Source organism: Buceros rhinoceros, unplaced genomic scaffold, assembly GCF_000710305.1.
Source record: "Buceros rhinoceros silvestris isolate BGI_N320 unplaced genomic scaffold, ASM71030v1 scaffold15413, whole genome shotgun sequence".
NCBI lineage: Eukaryota > Metazoa > Chordata > Aves > Bucerotiformes > Bucerotidae > Buceros > Buceros rhinoceros.
Genome location: NW_010401921.1, coordinates 7,331 through 20,092, shown reverse-complemented (window position 1 = coordinate 20,092; position 12,762 = coordinate 7,331). Strand labels below are relative to the sequence as shown.

The following is a 12,762-nucleotide window of genomic DNA, read 5'->3' as shown; positions in this document are numbered from 1 at the left end:
AATACAAGAGAACAATTTACAGACATCTTATTTGCTCAGTTCCACATAGCAGGAGAATGACAGAGAATCCTACATCTGTCATGACAGTGAAACTGTTGTCTGTGCCAACCAACACTGAAGGCTATATTTTGGCAAAAAAATTTCCAGTGCTGTCATTTTTCCAGTAAGGTATTTATTTCTGACATCAAAGAAGACAGCAGCACAGGATCAAAAAAATGCTTATGTAAATTTAAATGGTGTATTTCTTAAACAGAACAAGATTAGTCAAATTAACAGTTTACACAAATTTTCAGTCTGTTGTAATACTATAAGCATAAGCATTGCTTAAGAGTGTTGCATCACCTTCACATATAATTCCAAGAATTTTCTAGAAGTTAACATGCTCTTGGCTGTGTGGTAAATATCTTTTCCTGCTCTCCCAGATCCAAATTCAACCTTGAAAGATACCCAAAGCTTATGTCTTGAGAAGATTAAAATTAAAACACAAATCTCTAAATAAGTTCCCTGTTCTAACAAGTAAATTAACTTCTGCTCTACAAGAGCATAAAAAAGGTAAAAATCAGTATTCAGAATAGCAGTCCATCCTCCCTCTTCTAGTTTATTTAGTGCCTAATACATAATGAAAACTTCAGATTCATGTTTGGATGTTGAAGATCATGACATTCCTGATGAAATTACTAAAAAAAGACAGTATGACATAAGTCAATCCAACTGCTTGACTCTTGAATGTTCTGTGTTTATGTTTTAAATTTTACATATATAGAAGTGAATAAACAGGGAAGTATTTAAGTTCTAATGTCTATTTAGGAATTATTTCCCTTAGACTTTAACAAAAATTAAGCACCTATATGTCTTTCTGATACTGCTGCAAATTGCTAACAATTCACCTAACATAAAAACCTCTACAGTCAAAATAATGACATGATACAACTAGAAAAAATAAAAATTCAGTAGCAAAGTCAGTAGCTCCTAGAAAAGCCACATAAAATTGAGGCTGGAGTAAAAGGTTCACAGCTCAAAATGCATCACTGTTGTAACCCTAGCAATACTTGGGAAGTATCAGATGGGAAGACAGGTAAAGAGAATTCATGCCTCATCAGTGCAACACTCCTCAAAAAAAAAAAAAAAAAAAAAAAAAAAAAAAAAAAAAAAAAAAAAATCATGTCACAGTAAGTTACCGTGTAAGATTAAGTAGAAGAGGGAATACACGTGACATGAAAATAAAAAGCAGGAAAGACTAGACAACGTAAAAGGACAGAACTACTGAAAACAAAGCAGTACTTCATTGCTCAGAATAAATGCTGATACAACTACTTTCAGTAACAAGTTTCAAAGACTGAAAAAACACACTGCTTTGAAACTGGCAGGAGTCACATTTGAAAAAATTTAAGTCAGATTTGCCTTGTTGCACAATACAGTATACCCTAATGTATCACAACTCCTAACTTCAGTTTAGTCAGGACCATGAGAATACTATTCAGAACGTAACATGAAAAAGATGTTAGGGCACTGCATGCTTACCCAGCCCCGTGACCTGCTTCTAACAAACTGCAGGCTGCCAATACACTTTACAATGACTAGCCTTGGCCATTTATATTTGTAAAAAGTAAATAAATTAATGCTTTTAACATTCCTTTTTAAAAAGTAAGAATGGTATTTACCTGTGGTACTTCCCAACGTATCTTTAGAGTGGCAAATCAAATCCTCACTATCCCCATCTTTGAAGTTGCCTATTTCTCCATAATAAAGAGCAATTCCAAGTTGCATTATACGTATAAACATCGGAAGCTGCTGATCAGAGAGTGAAAGTTTCAAACTTTCAACTAAGGTGTGAATCTATACCATGAAAGAAAACAAAAGCAAAGAATAACAAAACTTTATCATCATTAATGCCAAACTTTAGACCATGCAACTCCACTTTGTATGTGCATTCTAATTTCCAAAAACAAACACTGCAATGCAACTCAAGGCAAAGGGCTGCAAACAATGACTTCAAAAACATACACTCTTCAGGTGGCTACATAAGATCTTCAGCTTGAAAAGTCCAATGTAACATATTTTGCATACATGTATATTTATTTATTTACAATTGTTGCTCAAGAAATTTCAGCAACAAGAGATTTCAGCTTAAGTCATGTAAGTGCATTTGATTATATTTTTATTTTCATTATAGAGTTTCATAAAACATCTGCATGCTAAACAAAACCTAGATATAATGGTTTTAATATACAAGGTCCATCATTTTGATTCCTTCCCACTTCCAGCATTGTTGTGAGTAATGATGGGGGGAGAAGGATTCATTCCAAATGAAGTGCAGAAAACCGGGAAGACTGGCTTCTCTGGATATTCCAGTCCAAACATGCAATTAAGCAGTTTTCTCTAAATGAAAGCAAGCTTGTAAAGGGCTGTAATTATGAGGATGAAAACTTATCCTTCTTTAAATATTTTAGCTATTTTATTCAATTCTTCATAACATTTTTATGACGCCGTGATCATGCTACAAAGACAAAACCAGACTTGATAAGAAAGCTACTCTTCATTAAAACAGGAGCTGCATAAAATAAAACTGTTGTAATAAAACTACTGTCTGTAACATCAGACATATTTCTAGCGCCAGACCCAGTTTCTAAACGGTCTGGGGAAAAATAGAGGAAATGGAAAGTAACTACACTTCAGTGTTGACCTTAACGCAATCCAATTCAGAAACATGAGAAAATACTTTGTGAACAGTACTGCACATCCACGGACAGGTAAAAATAAAGTAGTAAAATAAGTATTTGTATAAAAATATGCTAATACACTTAGAGAAATTCACTAATAAATTTATATGAGTAAATTAATAAAGCCACTGACTTAGACATACTGAATGAGCGACAACACACCATCAGTTATTTACACAGAGTAGAGTTAAGACTTTAGGTACCAGACTTCTGCTATTATTTAAAATTCTCTGAAAGAAAATAGCATGTAAAATCCTACCACACATTTTGAAATTTAAAATCTAATCTTTCAATAACAATTTTTCAAGGCCAGTTAATTAAAAGTTGTCAATAATAAATCTTCTCTGTGCAGATGGAGAACTGGAAGGATAAGGAGAGAATAACTGTCTTAATTTTTTTCTCTTTCAAACCTTGTTCTTTCTCCCAGAGGCCTTTTTAAAAGTCACTCAAGGGGCATATGTCATAGTAGAGGACAGGAACGCTAGGTAGCACTGTAGGCAATGAACATAATTATACAGTCACTTAATTGAAATTATGTTAAACTCATGGACTTCTTGTATGTACTATCATCCCATCATAATCCTGATTTTACATTGCCAGTGGAACTCATCTCCACATCAAAGATGACTCTTCTCACTAAAACTGGCAGAAAATTATTTATTTCTTCTTGTCCAGTTATTTGTGTCAACATAATGAGTTGACTTAGATGACAGATCAGACAAACGTCAGTGCTGCTTCAAATACAGGGAGGCAGATTTGACATTCCTGGCTGAATTCACCTCATCTGTCTCACAGCTTTCTCATCCCATGATGATTTCAACAAGAAAAGCAATAACAAGAACAAAACAAAACAAAAAAGTCTTAAAATTCTCCTCATTTTATGGTATTTTCATTCTAAAATTGAAAATAGGAGCTCAGTGTTCTCAATTTAAAAGCATACAAACACGTACCCCAGCACTTAAGAACTATCTTTCTTTGAGAAGTCCCAAATTAAACTCATTAAGACTAGTTTGGCCAAAACTTTGCAACAGACATAGTAGTCAAAATTACACAGGTTCTAAAAATATTCTAGTCCCTACAAAGAAACCAAAAGAGCATATGCTATTAGAAACATGGAATTCTTGGAAACTTTCACTCAATACTGAAAAACAGATTTACCAAGTGAAGAAAAGTTTTCATCACAAAGATGTTTGCATACTTGGAGAGCAAGACTGAGTGCTGCTGGCTTTTGTCTTTAGCTGGGAAACAAACCACCACAACACAAGCTGCTGGCACTCAGTAATCTACCCTTCAGATGCACTGAAGCTACAGAAATTTCATTTGCTGCAGAGACTCAAAGTTTTAAGCATCCTTGAATTAACTCCATTAATGAAGTAGTTGTATTTACTGACAAGAGCCCCTTTTACTTCAGTTGTAAGAAACCACAGCTATTTCCACTCAGTTAAATACTTTAAAGAGACTCTTTTCAAAACCCTGCGTCTTGATGATCCAGGGTGCACAATGTCCATGCATACAACAAATCATAAAGTTATCAAATGTAGAATTTGTGAGAATCAACAGATTTTTATATCTAATCATTGCATTATGGTATGGTACTGAAATACTGGAAAATACTTCAGATTTAAAAAATCGCTACCTTTGGACCATTATTCTTTGGATCATAATAAACAATTATTAATTCACTTAAAACATTTAGATATATGATGCTAGATTAATATTTAACTGAGCACATTTCTGAGTATCTTCATAAATGGTATTTTATGTTTAAAGATTGAAGAGAAAAAAGAAGAAATAAATTTCGTAAGTAAAAAGATGGTAAGTAAACTATTTGCAACATAACAAAAAAAATCAGAGTAAATATATTAAAACATAAAAGGCATCTTTGAATAAACTGAAATGTGCCTTTAAAAAGGGCAGGGACAATAAATAACCACCAAAGATAACCAGAAAAGTTTAATACAAATTTAATTAAGTTAATACCACCTCAGTGCATTCTAGTATATGTGTTATTTTACTCCAGAACCCACGAAAAACTGTAAGTAATATTATAGTAATTGTCATTTATACAACAGTATCATTTTAAGCTATATGGAAAACTGTCAGCATTTCCATTAAAATGCAGTGTCAGAGACTTGACAAATTGGATATGATCACTAATTGATTCCCAATCTTAAGTTCACAACAGTTTACGACTTCCTAAATTGTACCGTAAGTCAAACAAATGCAGTATCCCAACTGAAAGACTGACACTTCTAAATTAAATTTTGAGGGGCCTTTCTCAAGAATGTGTCTCAAAATCTACTATTCTGCAGTGCATACAGCTGAAGATAACTTTTTATTACAACTTAGTAAAAGACTGGTATAAAGTCTGCGTCATAATTTAAAACAGTTCTCAACTAAGTAAAAGGGCACCCCTGGTATTCATTGAGAGAGGGAGACTACTCAGAGCAGAAAAAAAAAAAAGTAGGCATGAAAAGTATTTTAGCCTCTCCACCAGTTCTGCATTTTGATTCTGCACTACCAAATGTAAAGATGTCAGGTAGTGTCGTATGTCCACAAGTAATATTGCACCTCTGCTCACTAGGAACTGAGCTTGGCTTGTTAATCCATGGTTGACTACATAGTGTTAACACACTGAAGATTTTTGTCATTTATGTGAGTTCAAGCTTCATTTGAAAAAATTACATTAGTAAATCTTTCCCTTCTTTTTGCAGGCACCTTAAAGCATATTCTTTTTTCTTTAACAGATTATCTGTAGACAGGTTTTTTTCCTTACAATTATTATGCTTTCTTTTTAAACCTTCAGGAAAAATAGAAAATATTAGAGAGCATTACTTCCTTACTTACATGCTATTACTGAACATAGACTAGTTGCATCATATGAACAAAAACACGATCATAAAATCCCTTTAGAAAAAACAATGGTATTAGCTTTTCGTTTTACGTTGAATTTCAAAGTATGCTTTGAAAACTTCACAAGTAAGTAGCAAAAAAAAATATATTTTGGATACCTACCTTAATAATAGATGGCATTTTTGAGTTGAGGTTCTCATAGGTAAAATGCAGACGAGTCCTGAAGGAACATTTATACAGCAGAGGTTCCTGGTAAAATTCAATTTTACCACTAGCATTTCTCTTATCAAGACATACTGTGCAGTCAGAGAAGTTGATCATCTTTCTCAGTACCAAATCGGTGGCTTTTAAAAGAAGTATATAGGTTAAAAAATATATTACATAAGAAAAATAAAGCTATGCGTACATGTTCTTATCTAGAAGAAAACAATACAAGTTAGTTTTGTCGTAATACTTAAATCATCAAAGTACTTGCTTATATAACTGATAAGAATAATTTAATGTGTCACAGACTTTTTTAGCTGAATACTTAAAGTGATGACAAATTAGTTATACCCAACTGAAATTTTCATCCTTTCACTGTGTCTTAGATGTGTTTATGAGTACTGCTTCATGTGCAAGCAAGCATAAGATCAATTAATATTCTCGTTATTCTCCCCGAAAGAATCTTGTATATTTTCCCCCAAAGCTTTCTTTTGAATCTTCCAAAGCAAACAAAAGCTGTAATGATCTTAACATGAAAAATATTTTGTAGTTTTGTCATACTAGTTTGTAATAATTTGTAATTAGTGGTTCTGGAAACCATTAATTAAATTCCTCATTCTACTGCAGATCAACTGTGTGATCTTAAAATACTCATCATCTGCCCAAATTCCACCTCTACTGGATGTCAGTAAGAACACATAGACTTAGAATCATACAATCATTATGACTGGAAGAGACCTTAAAGGCCATCACAAACATTTGCAACAGAATGCCTTTAAGATGCTACTGCTCATTCACAAAAATGGAAAGAGAGTGCCTAAGCACTCACTGCCAGCAGCAAGAACAAAATGAAAAGCAGTCACAGAAGGATCGCAAGTGTGAGCAGAGAGGACTAAAACCCATAATTTTCTATGATCATACCAGTATGCCTTAAGAATCATCTATATTATTATAATTGGCTCTTCAAAAATGAAGGGCAAGGGAAAAACTGATACAAAATGACAACAGGAAGAAGGTATCTTACTTCCGACATAAAGAGCTATTTTTATTAGATTTGCAAATGCCTACACAAATTTAAGAGCGTCTCCACTGTGAAACCTAAAATCAAAAAATATCTACTCACCAGAGATGTCCATAAATGCTCGATCCCAAAACTCATCCACTGTATAGCACTCTGCAGAAGTGATATTGACTGAGAGAACAATATCATCCTCCACGTATTTTAAGATGAGATTATTGATCACAATGTTGACATTGTTTACAACACGCCTAATCAAACTCTGAACATAACCTATAAAATAAAACAATTTCTTAGGAGTTAAGGAAGACATTATGCCAAATTCATTTACTACTGAAGTCATTACTTCCAACTTGTATCCTTTTTTTAAAACCAAAACTATAACAAACCAAGTATCATTGTCCTTTATTTATCCAAAAATCACAGGACTTGAAACTTTAACATTCAGTGCAGTTAAGTCAATTGACATCCTAGAAACACAGTAAACTACAGGGAAAAAAACCCAAACCACTGTAAATACCAGGAACAGAACATACATAAGAGATTCATTTTTGGTTGCAAGAATCAACTTTTAAACTAATTATGAAAACAGAAGGCTCTGGATAACTGTAGACAAATAATTTTAATGACAGTGACATTTTTAATTGGAAGATATTTAGAAATAGGTTTGGAAAAGCAAACACCAGTTGCTAGGTTACTTTTCAAGTATGCATATTATGCTTTCTTGGCTCCTCATCTAGTTTTAAGTGATGAGGCATTATTATGCCTAGTACTGTTTTTCATTCTAGAATTTATATATCCACATCATACTCAACAAGACCCCTGTGAGATATAACAAATGCAATTTCTGTCAACGAGGCAAATAGTAAGCACCTTCACTGAAGCCTGTTGGGAAGAAACCCATTTACATTTTTTTCAAACATAACATGATTGGGAAAATTCTCTCATCTGTGAATTCCCAGTATGCAGTAAATACTCATGTTTTACCGATATGTTAAAAAATTTAAATACTATCCATAGTCATGTCTTTTATGTATACTGATGTCAACGAGGCAAATAGTAAGCACCTTCACTGAAGCCTGTTGGGAAGAAACCCATTTACATTTTTTTCAAACATAACATGATTGGGAAAATTCTCTCATCTGTGAATTCCCAGTATGCAGTAAATACTCACGTTTTACCGATATGTTAAAAAATTTAAATATATCCATAGTCATGTCTTTTACGTATACTGAATGTAACTATGGAGCTAACTCCTCTGTGCTGGAAAAAAACCCAAGCCTAAAAATTTCTGGTTTAGAACTTGTAATATTACTCATATTCTATCTAAAGATACATTGAATACATGGCTAGAGAGGTCTAGTTTGGTAACTACACTGAAAAAGCCAGTTAATGATACAGGTCTAAATCAATCCACAGGCTTCAAGAGTAGTTTTCTGAAACATGCATTAAATAAGACTCATTTATATCAACAATTTTAATTCAAATGAAATGAACATCAAAAACATTGTAAGATCAGTAGGAACAGACTCAGGTTGCTACTTCCTTTCTATTTTGCTTTTTCTAGCTAGTCAGCGGTTTTACATTCAAATATTGATTTTCACCTTAGAGTATACAGAACATTTTACCATTACAGAAGTGATTTCCGTAAGTTCCACAACTGTAAGTTTACACAGTTGACATAAGATATTTTTCCTTTCTCAGCCGTCAAAGCCTCCAACCACCTCTTTTAATAAACACAAAACATGCTTTCATTTACAATTTGCAGAATGTTTTGATCCTGATCAGGTACATCTTTCTGTTTTAAAATATTCAATATTAAATTCTTCATTGTAAATCACATATCATATTTCTTACCATAATTCAGCTTGCTTCATTTTACACTACTTCTGAGTACACATCACCCTTACAGCAAAGCCAGTTCCAGCAGGACAGAAATAGCATTTTAAAATCTCCTGCCATCTTAATAGATTTATAATTGTATTAAAACAAAATCTGGAAAATGTTTTAGACCATTGTCTACAGAAACAGGAAATCCAGAAATGCAGTGGAAGTCTATTTTTTTTTTTGCACCTTAGTACTGTCAGATTCCTGACATAATCTGAATGTACCTTTTTAGTATATCAATCTAAAAAAACACCTACTGAAAAATACATGGAATAACTTGTTTTTTTAGGAATTTTCTTACTTCTTAAAATGGTAACATACTTCTATACTGACCTGTATATAAATAAAAGCAGGCACAAAGATTTTAGCTACTTAAGTTCAGCATAGAAATACTTTGCAGACTATATAACTAGCATCTATAAAATCATAACCAGTAATTTAATTATGATTTTAAAGCAAGCTTCTAATTTCATTGAAGAAAGGGAAGGTCTCCCTCCAGAGGTCCAAAGTTTTTTCAATATTTTTTTCAAGGGTTGTTCAATTTAATTTACATTTTCCTGCTGTGAACAACAAAAAATATCACAAATCAACAACACAGTAGAAAAAAAAAAGGCAGCAAGTTCTACTGATAGGTTCCAAACATATTCAGGAGAAGAGCAACAACACTTTCAACCCTACAAAACATTGTAGCCCTATAGTCCACAGCATGATTCAACATAATTGATATTATCAGACTGGTCACATCTGAAGTTTAGCAGTGCTCTGTTGTTACCAAAGCTACATTTTCAGCTAAGCTCTGCCTAGCTCCATCTCTAAGAACACAGCAGAGCTAAAGGATAAATAAATCTTTCACACATATTACAACAGTAGTACGATACCTATATCCTCCAAAGACTAAACCAAATCTAAGTAGATGACTCAACATCTTATTAAAATCCAGTATGTGCAAACTAAAGCTTAGCAAAGCCATACTGTATACCTCAGAGAATAAAATCTTCCTATAAGGAGGCCTCTACTCTTCATGGATGTGTTTATCTCATAGGAGCTCTACAGTAAACTTATTTATGCACCAAAATAACAAAATCAACTCTATTTAGAGAGCTTCACCATATGGAAAGTAACTTAAACTCCAAGTTCAACTGAGCAAAATTCCACCCGAGAAAAAGTCATGAACATGTCTACCAGTAGATACAAGACTTAAGAAATCTCTCAGAACTATTACTCTCATAAAGAGAAAACCTCACCTTTAAAACTGTCATAAGAATCTGAAAACAAAATGTCTGAAAACACACAAGAACTTAATGTGAATGACTGAGCAGTTCATGAGCAGTATAAAAGACGTCTGAAACCAGATGCAGAAGAACCAGAGCAGCAAAGGACAAAATCTAACATGCTACCCTACCATATGTTTCTCATGCTAATCTATCTTGTGCTATAAATGAGTTCTGTAAATTTAAAAATTTAACAAAACGGAAGGAAAGAGATATAAGGATTAACTACATTTTATTGCAATTTGATTCAATTTTATAATATTCAAGTATTTCACTCATCTTTATGTGATTTGTTGATGGACAGAGATACAGTAGTCTAACTTAGACATTGTGGCCACCTGAATGAAATTTAGGTATTCTCTATCACACAAATACAATCCAACTTCTGAAATTTATGGATTACCTGGAGGTAAATCAGGGTCGGGAGAAGCGGATTGCTGAACTCTTCGTGGCTTTACTGCTGATTTCATGCTTTCCGTGGTACTGCGGTTTGTTGAACTGGAACCACAGCTTTCATGGTCTTCCTGCTAGAGAAAAAAAAACAACTGAGTCAACCAGACAAAAAAAATGCAGGGAGAACAACTCAGTAAAGATTTGGTAAATAAACTTTCATTACTGTTTATCCATCAATTCAATCCTACGTGCATGCATCTAACTACAGAAATTATTACCCAAGTAGATGGAGAACAAAGTTATTTGCAATTAATACTTTCCCTAACTTTCATTTAAAAACCCTCTCAGTTATTTAATTATTAATTTCAATTTAACACATTTCATGTAATGCACTTCTGCTGAAACAGACACAGAGCCCTGCAGACTACCAAAACAAATATGAGAAACTACCAAATTTTATGAGCTTACATGCTCACTCATGAAATCATCTCAGACAGTTCCAAGATGTCAGTCATGTCCTTCCTGAAACTGATTCACAAAGCAAAATATTTTTGCAGACTTTTAAAATAGTAAAACATGGCCCAAGAAATGATGAATGAATTGAGGACACCTGCTCATCTTGGGCTTCTATATAGCTTATGCCACTTAAGGAATTCAGAAGCAGGAAACATGGACCATAATTAGAGAATATGATACAAGCCTTACAAGATTAAATTCGCAGACACAAGAAAATCTTAATATGCTTAATTCAGGTTTTTAAATACCCCAGCAGTATTTCCATTACATTCCAGAATGACAGTTTAACTACAACACTCAAGTGCATGAACGCCAATAAAAGTAATGTGAATATTCTTGTAAGTGTATTAGAACACCAGGTTAGAGAGGAAGCTAATTCTTACAACTTCTGACCCAAGCCAAACCACCTTTTCGATAGATGTAGTCTCTTGCAGAAAAAGAGCAAAATGCTCTCTGGCTCATGTGAACACTAGGGTTACACAACATGTTCATAAAACTAATGGTTTGGGGAACAAATGTCAAGTACAGCAGTATGACGCGATGATATTAAGTCCTCTAACCACCAAAAAGCAAACTTAAAAGCCTTAAATTGTGCTGGCTTTTTGTACAGGATAAATCATGTATTTACCTACATGCTACCTGGCATATTTAATAATGTCAGAAATTACAAAGTAGAATCTTCTCATTACTTGCTTATTACTGTTCTTTGCATAGAAAATAGATTTTAAAGAAAAAATAGATTTTAAAGAAAAGTCACATGTAATGATACATTTTAAATAGAACTCTACAACTTCAAAAACAAATGAAGAGATAGTTTCTTTCCTTCCACTCTGCATTTACAAAAACAGAACACAGAGGGAAATTCCATTTCGTTAAGAAAAAAGATGAGCAATATGATTTATTTGGAGAAACTACAGAAGACACACCCACTCATACATTAGAAGGGTAGAAGATAGCTTCTAAAACAAGGATGAGTCACCACAAAGGATCTGAGATTTTCTAGTCATTACTATATTATTGAAACAAGCTGGTTTGGTCTACGGTTATTTGGCTGCTTTAGTCATACAGGACTTTACCATTCCAATTCATGAAAAAATGAAATAGGTGTTTAGCATCAACTCTGTTCAGAGAGCATTTCTTTCCTTTCTTACGTCCAACAACCTTCTGATGCTTTTCACTAAGGAATGTGAGTCTCCTGAAGACTCTCTCAGAACTTCTAACTATGGTGCAATTTCTTTAGGAAGCCACCATTCTCAGGCATACCTGAGCAATAATGACAGCATGAAGCTCTTGCTTTATCTTTAAAACTGTGGTGATGTAAGCCTCTTCATCAACATGCACATTTTCTTTGTAATCAGAAGAGCTGACCTCTCTTTCACATCTGCAGTTTATCAAGAAAAAACTAGATCATAGAATTTTAAGCTACAATTTTTAGAATTACTTTTAACCATACCCTTTTTTTTTGGAACCTAGTTCATATGTAGCATGAAAATATTTTTTCAGATGAGTCACCATACTTCTATTTATGTTTTGAACTTGCAAAAAGACACAAGAGGTAAGAGTGACCAATCAGCTCATTTAGCTTCTTTCCTGAGCTCACTAATGGATTGTACAGAATGCAGTGTGACTATTTAATTATTTCATCTGATAGGATCACATTACAACTTGCTTTTAATATTTATGTTGGCTAAGAGAAAAAGAAACCAGGACCAGGGGGACGGGTAAGGCATTCTACCTTAAGTGTTAACTATATCAAGTCCGACTACATTGAAGTCTAACTTTTCCACCTGTGTACTGACGCTATCATGTTCAGTGAATCTTCTCATAACTTCATGCAAAATTTATGGGGCGTTTTAATCACACGGAGTATTACTAACACTTGAAGATGAAATAAGAGCGG

The 12,762-nt window shown here is 33.5% G+C and overlaps 1 protein-coding gene across 1 annotated transcript; it reads right to left on the bottom strand.

The window, feature by feature from the left end:
* Positions 1–1,661: 1,661 nt before the first annotated feature.
* On the bottom strand, positions 1,662–12,243 carry LOC104490202 (vacuolar protein sorting-associated protein 13B-like; the record flags this gene model as incomplete). The annotated part of the gene is made up of 5 exons (XM_010132459.1): positions 1,662–1,836; positions 5,736–5,917; positions 6,901–7,068; positions 10,357–10,480; positions 12,126–12,243. Coding segments are annotated over 5 exons (767 nt in total), but the record flags the coding sequence as incomplete, so codon positions are not given.
* Between the last annotated feature and the right edge of the window lie 519 nt (positions 12,244–12,762).